The 25,383-nt window shown below is 34.8% G+C and overlaps 1 protein-coding gene and 1 non-coding gene across 3 annotated transcripts; one reads left to right on the plus strand and one right to left on the minus strand.

Moving 5' to 3' along the window:
- Positions 1-3,631: 3,631 nt before the first annotated feature.
- LOC128229428 (U5 spliceosomal RNA) lies at positions 3,632-3,748 on the minus strand. Its single transcript, XR_008260094.1, has one exon. It is a non-coding gene; the product is annotated as a U5 spliceosomal RNA (small nuclear RNA).
- A 1,702-nt stretch (positions 3,749-5,450) lies between these two features.
- On the plus strand, positions 5,451-24,143 carry LOC128227648 (epoxide hydrolase 1-like). 2 transcript variants are annotated; one of them, XM_052938384.1, is made up of 6 exons: positions 5,451-5,506; positions 16,390-16,514; positions 17,316-17,428; positions 18,236-18,404; positions 19,371-19,522; positions 19,707-24,143. In XM_052938384.1, the coding sequence occupies exons 1-6, from the start codon at positions 5,453-5,455 to the stop codon at positions 19,964-19,966; spliced, it is 873 nt and encodes a 290-aa protein (XP_052794344.1). In that variant the 5' UTR covers positions 5,451-5,452; the 3' UTR covers positions 19,967-24,143. The 2 variants fall into 2 exon arrangements, with proteins under 2 accessions (XP_052794344.1, XP_052794343.1); XM_052938383.1 differs by lacking the exon at positions 5,451-5,506 and adding an exon at positions 6,522-6,801.
- Positions 24,144-25,383: the final 1,240 nt, after the last annotated feature.

Consider the following 25,383-nt stretch of genomic DNA (forward strand, 5'->3'; position numbering starts at 1 on the left):
TCCTCCTCAGAGGCAAGTTAAACAAAAACAAGTTTATACTAGTTTATCTTAGTTCGATAATAATGACAGCTATAATCTGGTATCCAAAAAATACCAAGTGAACTAATATGATAGTTTCTTTGGGAAAATCCCCCAGACCCCATATCATATCAGAATATGAAGAGTTCGGTTATAGGAAACTTGAGTATGATTCAATGTTGATTTTTTTTTCAGCTATAATAATTGTAATGTGCGAACCAAACAAACTCCAACAGATCCATTCAGAGAAAAGCATGCTCGACCGTGAAGGTGTCCACTGGTATTTATAAATATACAGTAAATTCTCAATCCTCACAGAGCCCAGGCTTTGCTAATTTGCATATTACCAACCAAGTTAACATACGTACTATGAACGTACTTCCGTTTTATAACGGAATGTTATTATGAACGCACATCGCCGCCTTTCAGCGGACCGTTACACTATGAACGCACACTAATCCGCCGCCTACAGCGGACCGTTACATAATATTAAGACATTCACCACTAGGACTCATTTTTGCCGTTGCCAACGTCAAAGGAAATTAAGCAAATAAGGACTAACCTCCAAAGTGAATTTCAGCATCTCTTTATTGAAAGGCATTTTGCTGACAAGATGCCCGCACAAATTGTCGGGTCGGTATAAAACGCAGCGGCGCAGCCAATATATGTATAAATATATAGGAAAAACGCAGCTTTAAAAAAAGAAGAAGATTTATTTGTTTGGTCTTCAATATGTTTATTGCAGAAAACAAATCAATGCTATAAGAAAAAAGTACATACGCTTTGGAGCTAATGATTAAATTGTTCTAACATCCTATTATAGTAAGCATACGTGTGTTAGTAAATCTGTTGGGTTTTTTTTAAATCATAAGAGTCTTGCACAAATCATCTTTAATATAGACATAAATCTTGTCCGCATGACGTAATCATCAACCACCAGTAGCTGTGTGTATCAGTAAACGTGCTCAAATTGCCCATCGATTTCTCCTTGCTTATTTTTGATCTGATAAATAAAGAAGAAAGCTACATGTACACCAATGACCATATGACCATGAATGATCGTTTGAGAGCTAAGCATATGCAATTTAAACTGGCTAAAGTCAAATTCACACGAAAAACGTCACAAATGGCAAGTTGATTTTGTTTATCTGCAAAAATTCACTTGGGTCGAATACAACCTCCCGGATCAAAACGCATTACTTATAACCCTATTACTGTATATCATATAACCCATAACATTTTCAAAGTGTTTCGTACTTGAGACGTTAAGTCATTAGCAACGCTAACTGGCATACTTTGTAGATACGACTACACCATAGTCTAGTAGACTATGGTGTAGTCGTATCTACAAAGTATGCTAGTATGTATCTTCAATGATCCACAAAGAGTGACTCGATTGTATGATAACACTACATACATATAGGTTAATTAGAATTATACAACGAGTCCACGAACTCGTTCAACCAATTGTACTACATGTGTATATTTTTTTATAGTGCAAGATAATCATAGTTATGAAATCAGAATAGATCTACATCAGCTGTGTGAAGTTAGCTAAACATACGACATTGAACATTGGACATTCAAAATCGAATGTTGTTCTGGCACGACATTGGACATTGGACATTGGACATTCAAAATCGAATGTTGTGCTGGCACGACATTGGACATTGGACATTCAAAAGTGAAAGTCGTGCTAGCACGACATTGGACATTGGACATTTAAAATCGAATGTTGTGCTGGCACGACATTGGACATTCAAAAGTGAAAGTCGTGCTAGCACGACATTGGACATTGGACATTCAAAATCGAATGTTGTGCTGGCACGACATTGGACATTGAACATTCAAAAGTGAAAGTCGTGCTAGCACGACATTGGACATTGGACATTCAAAATCGAATGTTGTACTGGCACGACATTGGACATTGGACATTCAAAAGTGAAAGTCGTGCTAGCACGACATTGGACATTGGACATTCAAAATCGAATGTTGTGCTGGCACGACATTGGACATTGGACATTGAAAAGTGAAAGTCGTGCTAGCACGACATTGGACATTGGACATTCAAAATCGAATGTTATGCTGGCACGACATTGGACATTGGACATTCAAAAGTGAAAGTCGTGCTGGCACGACATTGGACATTGAAAAGTGAAAGTCGTGCTAGCACGACATTGGACATTGGACATTCAAAATCGAATGTTGTGCTGGCACGACATTGGACATTGGACTTTCAAAAGTGAAAGTCGTGCTAGCACGACATTGGGCATTGGACATTCAAAATCGAATGTTGTGCTGGCACGACATTGGACATTGGATATTCAAAAGTGAAAGTCGTGCTAGCACGACATTGGACATTGGACCTTAATAACGGTTTGAAATCATCCGCTGGACACTCATTCATTCTCTGAGGTTTACTTAGATCTGTTCACAAAATGGCCGATTCCTTTTTAATATCAGGTTTTTTTATTGGTCACCAAAAGTATGCATACCGTGTATAAGTTATTTTTTAAACAAAAGTCTTTGATGATTATAAAAGTAATAAAATGTGAAATGAAAGAGCTAGTTAAAGCGCTATTGTTTCTGCGGATTATATTGAGCAATAAAAATATAACACCTTTACTGAACATATTCCGGCTCTCAGCAGGGTGTCCACCTTTGATGGATTAAAAATATCCAAATTGAAATAAGGCGTATGTTGTATATCAACAATTAAAGCAATAAACACAATTTATGAGTAAAAGAAAACACAATCGATTGCAAAATTGCGTCCCACCAAACAATAATTCATATTGAGGTTATACAATTACAATCGTAAAGGATCATTACTTAGTGATATATCTACTGCCTTTATGTATACAATAACTATATGTACAATTTGGATTTCAATTTATTGGGGCTAACATCTGCAACATTTTATAAATGTCGCACTCAATAAATGTTCAAATATAAAACAAGCAGTTCAATTCGACTACAATACTGGTCACATATTATTCAGCTAATGGACGCGTGAACTGCTCAAATCTATCTTAAAGGACCATTCGAAGTCTCTGTCTATCATGGGTCCAAAATTTATATTTATTACCAAGACAACTAGCCAGCACGACATATTATTTTGAATGCCCAATGTCGTGCTATTTCGATTTTGAATGTCCAATGTCGTGCCAGCACAACATTCGATTTTGAATGTCCAATGTCCAATGTCGTGCTAGCACGACTTTCACTTTTGAATGTCCATTGTCCAATGTCGTGCCAGCACAACATTCGATTTTGAATGTCCAATGTCCAATGTCGTGCTAGCACGACTTTCACTTTTCAATGTCCAATGTCCAATGTCGTGCTAGCACAACATTCGATTTTGAATGTCCAATGTCCAATGTCGTGCTAGCACGACTTTCACTTTTCAATGTCCGATGTCGTGCCAGCACAACATTCGATTTTGAATGTCCAATGTCCAATGTCGTGCCAGCACAACATTCGATTTTGAATGTCCAATGTCCAATGTCGTATGTTTAGCTAACTTCACACAGCTATCTACATCCGAGGTAAGAAAAGTTAATGAGATTCTTTTGATTGTAGTGTTGTTCATTCCTGTTTATTTAATTTGTATATCCTACGAGAGCAGGACTCAAGAAATAAGTCTATAGACTCATTGATTGTTCCACTGCACGGAAATCTTTAGTAAAAGGCGAAAGATTTATTCGTGACTGTAGTGAAACCAGAGTTGTTTTCGTACACATTCACGCTAGTTCATATAGCGATAAACCATTTCAACGTTTCAATTGCGTAAAATCAATTAGTAACTGAATTTCATGATTACTTAATTAACAGCACAATGAAGCATCGTGATTTTAAAGTGTAGTATTTTACATGCATTATTTTACTTTCTGCAATAAAATATTTAAATCAATCTATGAACTAAATGATTGATATCTGAACTTGTAATATTTTAAGTAATATATCTATAGACCATGAAATATCTATTTATAGCCTAGGAAGGACAGAGATGTCACGTAAGGCGAAACCCACCCGACCGGTCCTTCACAGGCACTTTCTTTTGAACACGTCTATTAAATACTGATATGCATACATTTGACTCCCTTTCTTCAAGTCTTCATTATAAAAAAATAATATAAATTATAAATTTCTTAAAAATACTTGTCATTATGTTTTGTTTTTATTTGTTATCAATGACACTTTATACATGAATCCAAAGTTGTTTTGTTGACCCTCACAATAATAAGCGGCCATTAACCCCCTTGTTCCTGTATTTCTATATTACGGCTGCGTTTAACTCACTGGGTGAGGGGGGGGGGAGAAAACTATTCCTGTCAACGTCTAACTATTCCTGTCAACGTCTATTTAAAACTATTCCTGTCAACGTCTATTTATATCAGGAAATATAGTTAGTCAGCTTTGACTCATTTTTATAAAAAAGAGAGATTGTGATATGTGAGAATTCGATACGAGTTGGATTTATCTACACGCGGGTATAATATATAAGACCATATCAAAACATCGTTATGGCTAACATTCCGGTCTGAAATGAGTAGAATCTGGGAGTAGGATTTGTTATTGGTACCAGGTGAAACAAACGAGAGGTGAAGTGTTTTTCGATTAACATTTAGTATTTACAAATGTAGATGTATTCTCGTCTAGAATCACTGCAACAGCGAAGTATTTGGCGTTGCCCATTGCCACTAAACCGGGTTTATGTTTAAACTTTTTGCTACTGAGCATGTTTCTGTAGCTTTTTGCATATATATTCGTCCCGTTGTATATTCCAAGTGGCTGTTTCAACTCTGTACGCTGTTTTATTTGCTGGTTTAAAAGCAGCGACTGATACCGACCCAACATATCGCTCTTGCCGGAGATGAGCGAGTTATTACGATAAGACTCGGTATTTACCGTAATTTCCAAACATCCTACGGTGCAGAGTGATACAGGAATACAGTGGATTTACGTCAAAGCTACATGAAAAGTGAAATTCCCTCATAATACATTTATTCTTTTGATTGCACACATATGAAATCGACGTGAGTTCCACGCATAACTCATTTATTTTTAACGAATATTTTTGTATTGTACACATATTGAAAAATGCTTCATAAAAAGTTAGTATTTCACATTTCAATTAATTTGAACACAAAAAAGAAGAAGCTTTTTTCGCGGTCTCTTACATCAAATATCCGCGAAAGTTAATATACCATACTAGTTATTGAAGAAGTTCAGTACAAAAGACAGTACTTGTTTTATGCCCAAAAAAATCTATTGTAAGATATGGAAAGTATAAAGAAAAAATGAAAATGGAAATACGAGTCATTGCTCTTACTTATTTCTTGTGCTAAATACATGTAGAGTTGCAATTACGTAGTGTTCTGAATATTTAAACGAATGTGTATGTGTTTGTGTTTAAAAAACTACTATATGTATGATAATATATTTGTGCTGTATGGGAACGTTTCCATGGAGTGTCTGTTTTGAGGTATGTGTCTTTGTGTCAATTTATTGAGAACACTGTAAGTTGTGGTGTCAGAGGATGTCAGATGAGCAAAGTTGAGCGTAACTCTTAGTGAAGTCAATTAATACGTTTATTCACTCAAATTCACATATAGTTGTAACATGAATATATTGATGTTTATGATAAAGACAATGTCACGTAGAGGCTCCAATGAATTTCAGTAGATATAAGATAATAACATATAACCGTTTTTCAGCAACTGAAATTAATATGTATGTTATTGTGAAAACCGTATTAAACAGTGTTTTACAATGGAATAGTTACTTGTTATCAATGTTCATTTCGAGGGATAAAAACAGTACATGCGTTAGGGAAAATAATAACATTTTCTAACCATTGAATACTTGTAAGCATTAACTCTAGTTTTCAACGATTCTGATTGATAATAGCTTCTGCCATTTTACATATATTTTAAAAGTCCATTTTATTAAACAATTTCTCCAGTTTGTACATATTCGGATGTCTGTAAAAATATGGTTGAATATATTTCGTTCTTTTTCAAAAAATAGGCATACAAATGAAATTCGTCACATAATTTATTGTATATTTGACATTTTCTTTCATTGATTGGCTAACTGTTCAAATTTCCTATTTGTATTGGTAGTCTGTGGTTTGCTGTTCTGATATGTATGGGTGGATACAGCAATGACTTTAGAATTGAGATAAAATACTTTTCATAGTCAACTGATCTTTTAAGCATTAATTGCATTTACTTTTGCTTGAATTTTCAATTAGTGAATACCATGTTGTTAAAAATGGATCTTTTAACTTACGCTTAACTCAAGTGAACTGTAAGTTGAGGCCATTAAGCGTTTACTAACTGTTGATTATGCCAGGTATCTATATGTCCACATTTTATTAATATTGTCTTTATAGCGAATAACCATTATTAATAATAAAAGAGTAACGACTGAATTTCACTTTTCAAATGGCTTTCACGTGAAATCCACTGTTTTCCAGTATCTCCCCGCACCTAACTCAACTGAACATTATGCCCTCAGTCTGACAGGTACACTTTACATGTACATGTGCACAACGGCGGTAGTAAAATGTCCGTGAAATTTTATATCCAGTCCGCAGTGTCAAAACTCATAGGATTTTTCTTGGCATGCTTGATTAGCTTGGCAATAGTTGTACAGTTTATTAAAGGACCTATTCAATTCATCAAACTGAATGTGTTGAAGTTGAAAAAACGGAATGTGATGCCACCCTGCTTGAATGATCCAAGTCTTGGAAACCATGACTTTGTCCACCTGGAGGTATGTTTTATGTATTCAATTAGACTAGTATTTCATGAGAAAGAAAGTGAATGGAAATATGATATTATAGTCAACAAATAATATAAAAATAATATATAATAGTTTATAATCTAAGTATGAAGCGTTTAGGTGTGCTAATTTATGACCTGTCTAGGTGTGTTAGTTTATGACAGGTGAGTTCTTGTGAAAGTATCTTTTGAGTGGAATTTAGACCACACTTCAAGTTTTGATCGACAGATTTTGGCTGAAAAACTATTTTTTTATTTAATCTGTTTTAAAACAGGAGTAGTTTATGTATTAAACATCGTGATACACCAGTCAATTGTAACCATGGTCCCCTAGGTCAAGGGAATAGCGGGACTTTGTCTTTCTGTCCAGCCAAACCGAGGTAAAATCCTCGTCCTGCAGGGACAAACTGCGGGTCAAATTCCCGCCAGTCAAATTCCCGCCAAATGCCCCCGCACCCTGGGGTCATCCTAGGTTAGGCCCTTTCCCGCTATTTTTTCGGCGTGAAAACAACCACTGCATTCACTTGGCACTAGTGGTAACAATTGACTGGTGCATTAGTGTTTAGAATGATGGTGCTAAACAATTAAAACATGGAGAGATCTAAGAGTTGAATTGAAGTATCCCCAAATGATGCTCAGACAGGCATTTTTTATATGAGTTACAATGCGCCCATCCACCACCTTCAAAAGGTGCATTTTTACATTCATTAATATTTTCATCAACTTGGTTAACGTTTTTGTTTGCTACACTTTTGTTGCAAGCATTATATAAGGTTCTTAAATCATTTTTTAAAGGTAATACACCAAAATCATTATCAATTGTCATTGACATTGGATTGCTTTTTCATTTTCCTTTGCCTTTTAAACACCTTTATAAGTTTTAATTGATTAAGCATGATTAAACATAGAACTTTATGATAACTATCTGCAGTTTCATTGGCTGAAATGTATGTAAGACCAAATAAAAAATATGGTGTTAAAGCAGGCAGTGCTTCTTAAAGTACACTTCTTTATATCCCATTTCAGATTTTGTTCCAATGTTTAACTTTATTACATAAATCTATTTTATGCAGCTGGTTCAGCTTAAACTTTTTTTTTAAATTATATTAAAATTTAATTAGTAATTTTACCTTAATATGCAATTCCTCATACATCTTTTCAAAAGATGTAATTTAGAAACTACAGAATAATTTATTTTGAACGTAAACCAATTCATCAAAATTGATCCATTTCGTCTAGAGGAAATAATTGGAAGTTTTAGGATACTCCTGAAAGGAGGTGATGATAGTAGACAACATGTATATAAAATGGAGCAATGAAATAACGAATGCCGATAGGTTGAATAAGAGTAAGCTTGAAATCTAACTTAGGACAAACAATTGTGGGTGGACTTGGATTCAATACATTCTTTTGTTAAACAAAGTAGGTAATTAGAGGGTGGTCATAATATTTATTTCACATGTTTCGACAGTATAGTGTGAAATATTTGCCTTTCGGGGGGAAATGAGAGGATTTTTACAGTAAGGTATTGATTGGTCAATCTGGCACAAGGATTTCATGATATAGGTGTAAAGCTGTTATGTGGTTATTCTTCCATTTTACACTGTATACATTGTTAATTCATTTTGCAAATGCACATGATGTCGTATGTGAATCATCAAATGAATCCAGACAAATGAATAACTTGCTCAACATTCATACTTTGTGAGTCGACACTTGGCAAATGAGCACAGGTTTCTAGAGTTAACCGTCTCTTGTTTTTGCTGGCCGATCGGTTGCACAGTTTAGGACTTATGTAGCCAGTGCTGCACGTCTGGTATTGCATAATTATATTAATTGTTGTTTTTAGTAAATACAAAGTAAACCAAAGACTCTGATCGCAGGTGTGACCCGTCATAGCAATTAACCATGCTCAATGATAACATATTCTCTGTTAGAAAGACATACTTCTATAACTGCAAAAATGTTCCTATCCACATCTGTTTCATGAACTTTTCAATCCAAGTTTCCTCATGAGAGGAGATTTGTTAAATTTTTTGTTTGTTTTGTTTATCTGAATGTCACTGGATGATATTCTGCTGTTCACTTTCTTGGCAGACACATTTTGTAGAAATAGAAGGGGAATCTCATGAAATTGCAGGAATTTGTTCAAGCATTAAAAAAACAGTGTATTTTGTGTCTTATCTACTATTATGTTTCTTGAAATTTCCTCTAATTTTATAAATATTTGTTTTCTTAAAATTATCTCCTTTTCAATGTCAAATTGTATCTCCTCCTTATCTCTCCTATTATTAATTAAATACAGGTACAAAAACATCCTTCTTCCTCATTTCCTTTCTGTACTGTATAGAAACTCTTTTCCCCTCTTCAATGTATGAAAATACCCCTCTGCCTTATTTCCCCTCTTCAATGTATAAAAACTAGGGATGGCAACGAGTAGTTAAATTAGAACCCGAGTACTCGGACAATCTTTCGATCGAGTACTCGATTACTCGGAAAAAATGAATTCGTTTTTGGGAAAGACAAGATCGTGTATACATGTATCGTTCATGGCGTATATTGTGCATTGGTCGTATTTTTGGTCATTTTCATCTTAAGATAAGACTTTCATTATGTACTTGTAACAGAAAAATAAATAAAAGTAAAACAAATGTTGTTTTAGGCTTTTAATTATGTACTGCAAATAAGCTACAATATAGCTGGAAAGTTAAACCCGGATATTATTAGTCGAGATTTATAATGAACATCAATCATATTACAATAAACGCAAATTGATAGCGTACATAAACATAATGAACGAAATACTTCGAACTGTATTATTGCGTTTTACCTCATTAATATTCATAATTCTTGATTTAAGATATCAACCAATCAATTGTGATAAACATTACAAAAATAGTTAAAATACGCCCATTGATCACTAATTGGTAAACAATAGAATTGTGTAGGTGAAAGTTCCGCTATAAAAACTTTGCTAATTGACATCAGTGCTAAATGGGAATAGGGCTCTTTGTTGACAGTTTGCAACTCTCAACTAATTTATTAGGGTCAATTACACAGCGGGGATTAGAGGGACCATAAATTGTCCTCTTGGCAACTAACCAGATCTGTTACTTTGTGTGTAAATCGTATAGTTTGTGATTTTTATAGATTTTTTCGAGTACTCGAGTAGTGATTTGGTATTCAAGTACTCGGGCGTTTGATCGAGTACTCGGGTACTAGTTGCCATCCCTAATAAAAACATCCCTCTTCCTTATTTCATCTCTTTAATGTAGAAAAACATCCCTCTTTCTTATTTCCCCTCTTGAATGTATAAAAACATCCCTCTTCCTCATTTCCCCTCTTTAATGTAGAAAAACATCCCTCTTCCTCATTTCCCCTCTTTAATGTATAAAAACATCCCTCTTCCTCATTCCCCCTCTTCATTGCATCAAAACATCCCTCTTCCTCATTTCCCCTCTTCATTGTATAAAAACATCCCTCTTCCTCATTCCCCCTCTTCATTGCATCAAAACATCCCTCTTCCTCATTTCCCCTCTTCATTGTGTAAAAACATCCCTTTTCCTCATTCCCCCTCTTCAATGTATCAAAACATCCCTCTTCCTCATTTCCCCTCTTCATTGTATAAAAATATCCCTCCTCCTCATTTCCCCTCTTCATTGTATAAAAACATCCCTCTTCCTCATTTCCCCTCTTCATTGTATAAAAACATCCCTCTTCCTCATTTCCCCTCTGCATTGTTTAAAAACATCCCTCATTTCCCCTCTTCATTGTGTAAAAACATTTCCCCTCTTCATTGTATAAAAACATCACTCTTCCTCATTTCCCCTCTTCATTGTATAAGAAAACATCCTTCTTCCTCATTTCCCCTCTTCATGGTATAAAAACATCCCTCCTCCTCATTTCCCCTCTTCATTGTATAAAAGCATCCCTCTTCCTCATTTCCCCTCTGCATTGTTTAAAAACATCCCTCATTTCCCCTCTTCATTGTGTAAAAAACATTCCTCTTCCTCATTTCCCCTCTTGAATGTGTAAAAACATCCCCCTTCCTCATTTCCCACCTTCATTGTGTAGAAACATCCCTCTTCCTCATTTCCCCTCTTCAATGTGTAAACACATCCCTCTTCCCCATTTCCCCTCTTCAATGTATAAAAACATCCCTCTTCCTCATTCCCCTTCTTCAATGTAGAAAAACATTCCTCTTCCTCATTTCTGCTCTTCAATGTAGAAAAACATCCCTCTTCCTCATTTCCCATCTTTAATGTAGAAAAACATCCCTCTTCTTCATTTCCCTGTTTAATGTAGAAAAACATCCCTTTTCCTCATTTCCCCTCTTCATTGTGTAAAAACATCCCTCTTCCTCATTTCCCCTCTTCAATGTGTAAACACATCCCTCTTACTCATTTCCCCTCTCCAATGTATAAAAATATCCCTCTTCCTCATTCCCCTTCTTCAATGTAGAAAAACATTCCTCTTCCTCATTTCTGCTCTTCAATGTAGAAAAACATCCCTCTTCCTCATTTCCCATCTTTAATGTAGAAAAACATCCCTCTTCTTCATTTCCCTGTTTAATGTAGAAAAACATCCCTTTTCCTCATTTCCCCTCTTCATTGTGTAAAAACATCCCTCTTCCTCATTTCCCCTCTTCAATGTGTAAACACATCCCTCTTCCTCATTTCCCCTCTCCAATGTATAAAAACATCCCTCTTCCTCATTCCCCTTCTTCAATGTAGAAAAACATTCCTCTTCCTCATTTCTGCTCTTCAATGTAGAAAAACATCCCTCTTCCTCATTTCCCATCTTTAATGTAGAAAAACATCCCTCTTCTTCATTTCCCTGTTTAATGTAGAAAAACATCCCTTTTCCTCATTTCCCCTCTTCATTGTGTAAAAACATCCCTCTTCCTCATTTCCACTCTTCAATGTGTAAACACATCCCTCTTCCTCATTTCCCCTCTCCAATGTATAAAAATATCCCTCTTCCTCATTCCCCTTCTTCAATGTAGAAAAACATTCCTCTTCCTCATTTCTGCTCTTCAATGTAGAAAAACATCCCTCTTCCTCATTTCCCATCTTTAATGTAGAAAAACATCCCTCTTCTTCATTTCCCTGTTTAATGTAGAAAAACATCCCTTTTCCTCATTTCCCCTCTTCATTGTGTAAAAACATCCCTCTTCCTCATTTCCCCTCTTCAATGTGTAAACACATCCCTCTTACTCATTTCCCCTCTCCAATGTATAAAAATATCCCTCTTCCTCATTCCCCTTCTTCAATGTAGAAAAACATTCCTCTTCCTCATTTCTGCTCTTCAATGTAGAAAAACATCCCTCTTCCTCATTTCCCATCTTTAATGTAGAAAAACATCCCTCTTCTTCATTTCCCTGTTTAATGTAGAAAAACATCCCTTTTCCTCATTTCCCCTCTTCATTGTGTAAAAACATCCCTCTTCCTCATTTCTGCTCTTCAATGTAGAAAAACATCCCTCTTCCTCATTTCCCATCTTTAATGTAGAAAAACATCCCTCTTCTTCATTTCCCTGTTTAATGTAGAAAAACATCCCTCTTCCTCATTTCCCATCTTTAATGTAGAAAAAACATCCCTCTTCATCATTTCCCTGTTTAATGTAGAAAAACATCCCTTTTCCTCATTTCCCCTCTTCATTGTGTAAAAACATCCCTCTTCCTCATTTCCACTCTTCAATGTGTAAACACATCCCTCTTCCTCATTTCCCCTCTCCAATGTATAAAAACATCCCTCTTCCTCATTCCCCTTCTTCAATGTAGAAAAACATTCCTCTTCCTCATTTCTGCTCTTCAATGTAGAAAAACATCCCTCTTCCTCATTTCCCATCTTTAATGTAGAAAAACATCCCTCTTCTTCATTTCCCTGTTTAATGTAGAAAAACATCCCTTTTCCTCATTTCCCCTCTTCATTGTGTAAAAACATCCCTCTTCCTCATTTCTGCTCTTCAATGTAGAAAAACATCCCTCTTCCTCATTTCCCATCTTTAATGTAGAAAAACATCCCTCTTCTTCATTTCCCTGTTTAATGTAGAAAAACATCCCTCTTCCTCATTTCCCATCTTTAATGTAGAAAAAACATCCCTCTTCATCATTTCCCTGTTTAATGTAGAAAAACATCCCTTTTCCTCATTTCCCCTCTTCATTGTGTAAAAACATCCCTCTTCCTCATTTCCACTCTTCAATGTGTAAACACATCCCTCTTCCTCATTTCCCCTCTCCAATGTATAAAAATATCCCTCTTCCTCATTCCCCTTCTTCAATGTAGAAAAACATTCCTCTTCCTCATTTCTGCTCTTCAATGTAGAAAAACATCCCTCTTCCTCATTTCCCATCTTTAATGTAGAAAAACATCCCTCTTCTTCATTTCCCTGTTTAATGTAGAAAAACATCCCTCTTCCTCATTCCCCTTCTTCAATGTAGAAAAACATTCCTCTTCCTCATTTCTGCTCTTCAATGTAGAAAAACATCCCTCTTCTTCATTTCCCTGTTTAATGTAGAAAAATATCCCTCTTCCTCATTCCCCTTCTTCAATGTAGAAAAACATTCCTCTTCCTCATTTCTGCTCTTCAATGTAGAAAAACATCCCTCTTCCTCATTTCCCATCTTTAATGTAGAAAAACATCCCTCTTCTTCATTTACCTGTTTAATGTAGAAAAACATCCCTTTTCCTCATTTCCCTGTTTAATGTAGAAAAACATCCCTTTTCCTCATTTCCCCTCTTCATTGTGTAAACACATCCTTCTTCCTCATTTCCCCTCTTCATTGTGTAAACACATCCCTTTTTCTCATTTCCCCTCTTCATTGTGTAAAAACATCCCTCTTCCTCATTTCCCCTCTTCAATGTGTAAACACATCCCTCTTCCTCATTTCCCCTCTCCAATGTATAAAAATATCCCTCTTCCTCATTCCCCTTCTTCAATGTAGAAAAACATTCCTCTTCCTCATTTCTGCTCTTCAATGTAGAAAAACATCCCTCTTCCTCATTATCGCTCTTCAATTTAGAAAAACATCCCTCTTCCTCATTACCCGTCTTCAATGTAGAAAAACATCTTTCTTCCTCATTTCCCCTCTTCATTGTATAAAAACATCCCTCCTCCTCATTTCCCCTCTTCATTGTATAAAAACATCCCTCTTCCTCATTTCCTCTCTTAATTGTTTAAAAACATCCATCATTTCCCCTCTTCATTGTGTAAAAACATTTCCCCTCTTCATTGTATAAAAACATCCCTCTTCCTCATTTCCCTTCTTCATTGTATAAAAACATCCCTCCTCCTCATTTCCACTCTTCATTGTATAAAAAAATCCCTCCTCCTCATTTCCCCCCTTCATTGTACAAAAACATCCCTCTTCCTCATTTCCCCTATTCAATGTGTAAACACATCCCTCTTCCTCATTTCCCCTCTTCAATGTTTAAAAACATTCCTCTTCCTCATTTCCCCTCTTCAATGTATAAAAACATCACTCTTCCTCATTTCCCCTCTTCAATGTAGAAAAACATCCCTCTTCTTCATTTCCCCTTTTCAATATAGAAAAACATCCCTTTTCCTCATTTCCCCTCTTCAATGTACTTGAAAAAACTTTAATTGGTTTTCAGAAGAGACATGTTCATGCTACCTGTACATTGGTCATCATACTATTGGCCAATTCCGTCTGTTTTTCATCCTTTAATAAGTGTCAACTTATATACTACATGTACATTTGAAATATTAATAAAAAGAAAAACAAAAACTTTTGTCTCATTCATTTAATTTGTGGTTTGTCCTTTTTATTTTATTTCTATATAAACTTATCACACATCAAATGCAGCAATACGAAATAACAGATAAAAATACATTAGAAAAAAATTATAATGTCATGAACATGAACAACATTCAATGAAAATCAACTGAGCAAAAAATCTTGCTAGATGGAAACTTCTGTCTAAAAAAGCCCAATCATCTGGCTGCTTTGTTGGAGTTGTTTAAGTTTGGATTCATGTTTCAACTGAGATGGTGAAGAATTCTTGTAGTGCTACCATTATAGGTTAACTCTACACCACAAAGCGTACTTTTACACTTCTTTCTGTCGGCTGCCTGTTCGAGGAAAAATATTGACTTGGCTTTATGAATTTCTATTTTAGAAAAAAATATCTGCATACTGCAATATTTTGTTTACCTCATTAATATGGATTATTTTGTTAAAAGACATAACACGCCCATTAACAATTTAATGTTCATAATCTGTGTGGCTACATGTAAAATTGAGTGTAAACAATAGCATTATGCAGGACATGTACTGCTATCAAAACTTTGCTAATTGACATTAGTGCAAATTGCAAATTGTGGCCAAACTGCATACAACTGTCATTATTTTTGAGAGGGTCAGTTATGTTAGGTACCTAGCGGGGATTAGATGGTTTGTTCATTGTGTCTTGTAGGCAACGGGCCAGTACTGTTACATTGTCTGATATTGTGCAGTTAGTGAAATTAAAAATAAAACTCTAGCAAATTAGTCTTCGAGTACTCAGACAATGGATGGAGTACTCAAGTACTCATTGCCATCCCTAATACAAACATATCTCCTCTTCATGTCTACTATTCATGATATAAAAAACATATCTCCTCCTCATCTCTCCTTTTCATTATATAAAAAACAAATCTCCTCCTCATCTCTCCTATTCATTATGTAAAAAAACATATTTCCTCCTCATCTCTCCTATTCATTATGTAAAAAAACATATTTCCTCCTCATCTCTCCTTTTCATTATATAAAAAACATATCTCCTCCTCATCTCTCCTATTCATTATGTAAAAAAACATATTTCCTCCTCATCTCTCCTATTCATTATGTAAAAAAACATATTTCCTCCTCATCTCTCCTATTCATTATGTAAAAAAACATATTTCCTCCTCATCTCTCCTATTCATTGTTTATTCGCTGTATAAAAACAGATTTTCTTCTCATCTCTCCTTTTCATTATATAAAAAACATATCTCCTCCTCATCTCTCCTATTCATTGTATATTCGCTGTATAAAAACAGATTTTCTTTTCATCTCTCCTTTTCATTATGTAAAAAAACATATCTCCTCCTCATCTCTCCTATTCATTGTTTATTCGCTGTATAAAAACAGATTTTCTTCTCATCTCTCCTATTCATTGTATAGAAAAACATGTCTCTATCACTCCTATTTGATGTTCAAAACATCTCCCCTCCCATCTCCTATTTAGTTGATTAAAAACGTCTCTCCTACTCAACTCTCTTATTCATTGTATGGAATCATCTCTCCTAACATCTCCTATTCATTGTAAAAACACATGTCTCCTTCTCATGTAGTTAATATCAGAAATAATTGTCAGAAAACTTTATTTCCAAGTACACATTGAATGAGAGTAACCATGCAGAGATATGCAAATACACAGAGATGCTATTTCACAGTGATGGTTGCCATGGCAACCAACATTCAAGGACTGAATATCATTTTAATTGCGTTTGTGGCAAAACTTTCAAGCCATGAAGAGTGCTAGGGATATCATTTGTTCAAATTTGCTTGTTCATATTTATACCCATATTTTTGCAGGACGTTCGTCTTCACTATGTTGCCAGCGGTGATGAGGGGAAGCCATTGATGTTGTTCCTGCATGGTTTTCCCGAGTTTTGGTACTCGTGGAGGTACCAGATCAGAGAATTCAGAAAGGATTACAGGTTGGTAATGTCCTCAGCAGAGATGATGAGTTCCAAACAACCAATTTAAATTATGATACGTCAGTATTCTTAAATCTGCACTCTCACAGATTGACCGCTTTGACATTGTTTAAGTTTTTGTTTCAGTATCCGCTGATTTTGGCATCAATACCTTAAATTCAGTCATATAAGATAACTCACAACAGAACAGATCTCGACTGTTTGAAAAATGGCCGGAAATTTCAATTTTTTAAAGCGTAGAACACTTTTAGCCATCAAACATCAATTATCAACCATAAATATGAAAAAATGTGACCTAATTATTAGTCAGCCTTCTTATATCACTGGTGTCCAGACATTTACAAAATTTTCATGCCAAGACAAAAAAATAAAAGATGTCAAAACAATCAATCTGTGAGAGTGCATCTTTAATACCAGTTATCAAGATCACAGAACACATTTTAAGCTGATCTGTTTTTCATATACAAAAATAAAAAATATAGTCATGAAAAAACTCCAAACTTGGCCATAACTCAAAAAACTTTCAAAATACACGCATGTTGTAAGATACAATGCGCAAGGTGTTGAAAGTCAATAATTCTGGCTCTAATAATTGTTGTGGTATGCCCCTTGTTGGACTAAAAAAATGTGTAGTTGTTTCTCTTGTGGCGCTATGAACTTTCTACATTAATATGTGAAACACACAAAAACAGCAATTGATTTTCAGTACAAATACAGACTGTGAAAGTGGTCTATCAATCCTTTGGACATTGACAGCTTCAAGCAAGAGATGTCAGAAATGGTTTAATGCTATATTTCCAGAGTGGTAGCTGTGGATATGAGGGGATACGGAGATTCGGACAAGCCAAAAGGAAAAGAAAATTATGTAGTCCAGAAGCTCTCTGGAGATATAAAGCAGCTAATTCCAGCATTAGGTGAACAAACATTTCTATACATTCTATATACATGCATATCAAGGACAGGTTTCTGTTCATTGACATGACACTGCACTCTCACAGATTGACTGTTTGGACCTTGGAATCAGCTTATTTTGGTATCAATGCCTTCGTCATAATAAAACATATCTCAATTGTTTGGGAAACTGCCGTAAAACTCTTTTCTCAAAGTGTTAGTAATGCTTTTAGCGATAAAATATCAATTCTCGAATGTAATTATAAAAAACTGCAATCTGATCCTTTGTCTTTGTCTTATAACACTGGTTTCCAGACATTTACGCAAAAATTGGCTCATTTCAAACAAAAGATAAAAAAATTGCCAAAACGGTCAATCTGTAGGAGTGCAGCTTTAGTTGGAATACCATTTAGTGTGAAAATTTGGTGTGTAGTAAGCTGATGTAGAGCTGCTCCATTGGTGTTCATTTGGGGGGAAATGAGATTAAGATTGATTATGCCAAAAATAGAAAATGCTATACGAAGGTTAATGTAAATTTATATTTGTGAACATTTCTGATAGCTTATAATGAAAACCTGGTTTTGTCACGTAGCAGTATTTCTTGTTAAATATTGAATGCGCTAGACCATGGCCTTATTAAAAAAGTTGTGAGAATTAAAAAATATGATCATACAAAAGTTAAATAATAGATTTACTTTAAGTATATTTTAGCTCGCCTAAGCATAAAACCGTGTATCTTTTAACTTTAATGAGATGTTCATCAAGTGACATATAAACGCATTTCATGGATGCAAATTGCATACTAATGATTGTTTTATAATGTGTAACAGGTTACAAGAAGTGTTTCTTAGTGGCCCATGACTGGGGCGGGGCAGTGGCGTGGAATTTCACGTCAAACTACCCAGAGATGGTGGAGAAACTGGTGATTTGCAACTGTCCACACCCGGCCACCTTCGCTAAGTACCTGCGCACACACTTCTCACAGATAAAAAAGTCATGGTGAGTCTTAGTGTGATTTTTATCCTGTCGATGTGTCATTTAATATCAAATACAGCAATTTCTTTCTTTACTTTTCTTACCAAAATAAAAGAACAGTTTTTCTATCAGTACAAATGAAGGCTATTGTAAGTCACTTCAAAGGATACAATTGTACATGTTTATATATCAGGGGTCATTTGACAGGATGATATTCGAGCAAAATAGTCGTCGGAATCGAGCATATTAAAATCACACAGTGCAATTTGTGTGAAATTGTTGTTTTTTGTGGAAGGATTTTGATTTTTACAAAGGTCAAAGCTTACTGAATTTCACGGAAATCTTAGAAGATCAGTATCGACCCTGCTCTCAGGTGGTATAATTACATCAATTAAACAATGATTTACACTTCTTGAAAATTGGAAACTTGAGTATAGTACAGGTGTACATTTGTTACATTCCCGAGGTGTTAAAATAACAGGGAAGAGGGGAAAACGACCTTGAAACTTCAGTGATATGTTACACTAGACAAGCAGATGACCGTTGTTGATTTGGTGGTTAGTAGGTCAAAGGTCAAGGCCATATTAAACAGTTCTTTGAATACTTTGTTCACATAATAACTAATGAACAAGTTGACCATGGACCATAAAACCTGAGTGGCTGGTTAGCTCTGCTTTTCTTCACAAGCTGATGACCTATATAGGTGATGGTGTAAGTTGGTTGAAGGTCAAGGTCACAGGCAATGTTGTTTGGACAACTTATCCACACAGTAACTCACGAACCACCTAATCTACAGCCAAAACCAAAAAATGACCCCTGTTGTTTTGAATTCAGGAGGTCAAAGGTCAGCATCATGGATGTTGTCAACGCATTTCTTTTTAAACATATAATTTCCGCCTGCAGCAAATGCTGATGTACAGGAAGAAGATCAATAATACACACTTTTACTAAATGCTGTTGTAACTATGTCACACAATGTGTTTGATGTAGGTACATGATGTTTTTCCAAATCCCGATGTTACCGGAGTTTCTCCTTGGGATGAACGACTGTGCGTCTTTTGATAGAATGGAAGAGTGGTTTCCCAACAATAAACTAACATCAGATGATATTGAGGCTTATAAGTACACATTCTCCACAAAAGGTCAGTTTTCATCGGCCATTTTATGATCTAAGGCCACAAAAAATAAAATAAAAATTCAATATTTTCAAAAAAGAAAAAAATATGCAAATGTTTAAAAAAAAAGTTAATTATTTCTTAATTTGGTTGGCTGTATTGCCTTTATGTATTCAAAATGTTATAAAGACTACCATACCGTAAATTTTAGAGTCCAGAACTGGTCCGGTCAACTACTACCGCGCAGCATTCAACAGTGAGGTTCGCTACAGTCGAAAAAACAAGATCAGTGTCCCAACGCTAGTTATATGGGGTGACCCGGATAAGGCTCTAAATACAGAGATGGCAGAGTTGTGCCGGGAATACGTAGAAGATATGAAGGTCAAGGTCATAGAAAACAGCAGCCATTTTGTAATTTCAGATAGGCCTACGGAGACTAACGAAGCCATAAGACAATTCATTGAGAACTAAAATTTACACTGTTTGGTTATTTTGTGAGAATATGTACTGGTCCCGTATTCACTTACTTCCTGAGTCTGAATTTAAGACTCAGACAAACAAAAGCTAAAAATAAATTGTGTTGTAAAAATGCTATTATTAAAAGGAGCAAAGATTGTAGAAAATGATGTTCTTTTTTTGTGAGATTATGAACTGGTATTGTTATATAAGGGACTTATTCACGTTTTATAAGGTCGGGCGTGTAAAAAACATGTTTGTGAAATGTGAACAAAATCCTTGTTTCAATGATAAAACATCATCAAGCGTTCACATTGGAACTCTTTTGTTAATAATTTCTTTAAAATGTGACAGAAATAATTGTTTGTAATGCTATTCAAAATTTAACTGTTTCAGGCCTGGATTTACAATATTTAATTCAGTATCTACCAGTAGCTGTTAAACTAGGCAGGTGTAACATGGAATAACTTTTCCTAAGCTAATCAAGTGTTGAATTTTATTGTTGAGCATTGGAAAATGTTCACCTTGGAATTTGTCTGACATTTGAAGCAGTCAGAAAGGAGTTCTGGCCCTTGCTTTGGTGACAGTTATGAGTTTGATTAAGTGAAGAGTTATGGCCCCTGAATTAGTGAAGATAAATTGCCCCTGACTAAGTGAAAATTAAGGCCCCTTACTTAGTGAAGATATATGGCCCCTGACTTAGTAAAAATTAAGGCCCCTTACTTAGTGAAGAGTCATATTCCCTGACTTAGTGAAAAGTTATGGCTCCTTGTTTTAATTTTATTGCATAAACATTGAGTTTAATCTAAACGTGGCAAATTCTGTCAAAAATGTCGAATTGGGGGCGTCCTGGGTACTATGTGCACATTTTTCTAGTTTTTGCAGTGCTTTATTTTGTATCCTTTTTTTCATAACTTACACTTAGTGTTGTGATTTGTTACACAAATTGAACAAAATTCGTATTCATACCAAAGAAAACTACATATGTGCTCTTTTTGTGTTTCAATATTGTCCTTTTTATTTTAATCTTAAATAAATGTTGATGAATGAACACTTTTGGTCTTTAAGTGTTATTTTAGATTTGTTATGGTTGTGAGGATACTTAGATTATGTTTGACTTTAATCTCAACTTGTATATATATATTGTAACCAGATTTACAAATGATTGTTGTTATAGTTTAAGTGTTTACATGCTAGAGATAGTTTAGTTTAAACTTATTTATTTGTTGACCATTGTGAAAGAAGTTATTATAACATCATATCAATCACTCTTGTTGACACAAAGTTAGGCAAGAGTGTGGCCTTGTGTTGTGGGGAAAACTGGGAGTACCCTGAGGAAACCCACTTGTCCGGCTTAGTGACCACAAACCAGACTCAAATACACCCAGGCCAGGAATCGAACCCTGGTCGCCTAGGGAGGAGGGAGTGCTAACCAGACTACCGACAATATGGTATAGATAATGTCAGCAAGTAAGGTCCTTTATAATAATGTTTGTAATGTGTTCACATTGGATGTTATGGCACAGTTGTTTAAGGATGGATGAGCTATAAAGGACCTTAATGCAATTTGATTTAACTCCCAAATCTCCTGAATTTGTAATAATATATATACCGTAATTAATCTATTATTCGCCAAGCCTCTAATAATTGCCAAACCCCCAGTTTACAGCCTGAAAACAACCATTTTTTGGGTTAAATCGTGCAAAAACATTGCCTCCTTTAGACGCCCATCCCCCATTTAAAAAAAAAGCATACCTTTCAAACAACGACTTTCCTTATTTCCAATTTCAATATAATCTTACTTCACTATTTTTGTCTTTACGTCCAAATATGTTAATGATGACGATTTTCATCGGATAAAAGCAATGGTTTCTAATAAATGCCCATCTCCTACCTACTTCCAACTGTAGTACAGTTCTAATAAACGCCAGGGCGATTGATAAAATTATTACAGTATTATATGTGAAATGCTGACTTTACACATATTACAGTTTCATGCAATCGTAATTTTTTTTTAGTTCTGATTTATGTGTCAGTGTGTATCAAATATTATTAAAGGTTTTTCCAAGAGTACCATTAAGGCCTAAAATATCTCGTCTATCCTCAAACCACTGTGCTTTATGTTGTAAGACTTTTACAGGCAATAACATGACCTAATTTATTTAAGTATCTCAAACCTCAGATCCGGACCAGCATAATTATGTTTGAAATGATAGACTGAAATTTATATAACAGCATTAATATGACTGTGTTTGTCAGTATTTGGTACTTATTTTGAATATGGTTTGAAATGTTGCTTCGATTGGCTTGTTTCACAGGTGAGCAATACAGTGCCGCCTGGACCTTCTTTTTTATAAAATTGACAACTTTAAATATTCGTATAGCCATCCATATCATTAATATTGCCCTTTGCCCTTTTTATTCATGCATTGTGTACAAAATAATGGACCAATACATTACAACAAAAGCTTTAGTTTGATAATAAATATTTAAATGTTTGGAAAATACTTAGGTTTTGTGAGTTGGAATTCATGTTTTATCCTCGTCAGACTACATGTTGAAGTATTTTTGCTTAGCTATTTAAAGAATAAGGACATATCAGATACAATCAACCTTGCACACATGCCATATTTCTGAGAGGCTTCAGAGGGGATTTTGGTCTGAATTCCAGGGGATTTTTACACAGCGAAATTTTGCACAATATCTTCATTTATCATCATGGTCCTTCATGGAATTTCGCACTTATAATATTATGGATGCTTTCCACTGAGCTAGTAAAAAAAGCAAAAACAAACCAGGGAATATTGATCCCCCGGCAATTGACCAGGGGATGGGTCAGAATTCCGGGAGTTTTCCCCCACTGGGGGATATGGCATGTATGACCTTGTTTACGAATTCACTCAGACAATTTATTAACTTAACACTAGGGATAAAAGCGACGATCGATTATTGTTGAAAATCTGCCATCCACAATTGAAGTTGCGGATAATCAATTGCATAATCTTGTAATCAATTATCAATATGTTACTGTAATCTGTAAAAGTTATGTTACATACAGCATTAATATTGTTTCATAATAATTACTTGGTGCAAAATGTTTGAGAAACCACACAAAACTGTATTTTTACAATAATTACTTGGTGCAAAATGTTGGATAAACCACAAGAAACTGCATTATCAGTTATTGCAGATGTTTCATATATAATATATGTAATGATTTATTTCCAAGAATGCGGGAGAAACCACAGGAGACACAATGACATTCCTTTTACAAAATATTGCATGCTTTATTTTAAGCTAAACCATCCATCATTAATACAAAAAATTGCCACTGGTTTTGTTTCATTTTAAAGTGACAAACTGTAAAGTGTGAATATGTTCACAAATTTTCACAGACAGCTTTTTGATATCATTCTCGGCACCCCAGGGTATCATTACCTATATGATATTATATAGGTTATGATACGCTGGGGTGCCAAGGATGTTTGATAATGTTATTTAAAGGGCCTGTACTCTGTATGATGAAATAGCGAAAAAAAGAAAATTGTCAAAAACTGACATAAACTTGGTATCGATGTGTACAATGCATTGAAACTTACTAACTGAAGTACCAGATAGTTTACAATTTTTACGCATTTTTTGGGTATTTTTCCATTAAACAAGATTTCTAGGAATGTCTACCTAGTAGAATTCATTCCTTATGCGTGATTGGCTAGTAGATGTTATCACGTGATATTACCAAGTAAGGTATAAAGCTGAAATATTCCAACTGGTAAGGGTTTGCCTTCAAGGCACAGTGGATACAACACTGGACTGCAATTTTGGTGACCCCGGTTCGAACCCGGTCTCCGACTAGATTTTTTTTTAACATTTTGGTATTTCTTTTACAATTTTGATATCAAAGAGTAAAACATTTTATTAAATAATTGTCCTGAGATTGTCACAGAATTTTTTTTATGGTGCCAACCTGGTGTACAGTCCCTTTAAGGAACATATTTATGAAAGTGCTATATAATCAAAAGTATTTTTTGTTTGTCTTATTACCTCCCTTTAATATATCATTTAACAGTTGTGCCATTTTGTTGTTATTTAAAAATGTTATACATGCAACATTAATGTAATGGTTAGTTATAATAAAATGGTTAATGAATATAAATTAAAGATAGAATATAAATTAAACATTGAAATATTATTGATGTTATTTTCTGAAATGTACTAACACATCTTTGCATCCTAATGATGGATGTCATACCTTAAACCCAAACTGTAAAACAAATTGAGAATGTCCATGGTTTGATTCCTTTATTAACTTTATTAACATTTTACTACAAAGGTTTAATGCTAAAGAAAAGCTCCTGGTGCATAATTAATTATACAGTTTATGCATATCTTGTAATAAAACAACAATTGACATATGAGCATGAGTCATGGGTTTTACAATGTATTTATATGTTATTCATGTTATATAGTTGCTATAGTTAAGACGTTTTAGTATCAGTATTACATATTTGGAAATAAAGTTTACAAAGTTTTAAAGTACATGTTATTCGTATTTAACTTTTGCATTTTTTTAAAGAGCCCGTATTGTGACATGAGACATACTGTTATAATGGCCTGTAATTATTATGTATGGCATTGTTCTTTTGATTTGTGTTCATTGTTTGTTGTGTTGCCCATGAAGGTGGGCATATTTAAGTCACACCGTCCTGTTCTTTAACTTGTCCGTGTTTGGGCTGTAACGTTTTGATGCACGGAAGGATTTTTAAGATAAATTGGCACATGCGTTTGATACATTAAGGTGATGGTCCGTGATAATGGTATGTTCCCAACAAATTAGGCATCAAGAAATATAATTTCAATTTCAAAGAAGCAGCCGTCTTCGAATGTGAACACTTACAGGGGTATAACGCTGATGAGTTGTCTAGGTAAACTCTTAACAGGCATTGTTAATGAACATTTTAAGTAGTGGTCACTTACGTACCAGAAATTGATGGATACGCAGTTTGGGTTTAAAGCTTGACACAGTACGACAGATGCTATATTCGTCTTACACAACATTGTTAAAATGTGAGTAAATGAAAACAAGAGTGGTTACGCTACATAGTTAGACTATTCCAATATCAAAGACGCCTGTATTCTTGTGCACATGGCATTTGATTTGTTTGATACATATGTAACATCAGAACTTAGGTATGGCTGTGAATTGTGGGGATTCACGAATGCTGATATATTTCATTAAATGTTTGAATTTGTCGAAAAAGGAAGATATAAAATGAATGCAAAAAAACTTGTCAAATCACTCACGTTAACATGAAGCACACTCTTATAATTGTATGTAAAGGGATGACCAGTGCAAGTTCTACCATGCCATGACCTTTGCGCCTGGCTAAAGAATCAGTCAAGCAAAAATAATGTCACTTCTAGATAAAGTC

This window comes from Mya arenaria, chromosome 3 (genome assembly GCF_026914265.1).
Source record: "Mya arenaria isolate MELC-2E11 chromosome 3, ASM2691426v1".
NCBI lineage: Eukaryota > Metazoa > Mollusca > Bivalvia > Myida > Myidae > Mya > Mya arenaria.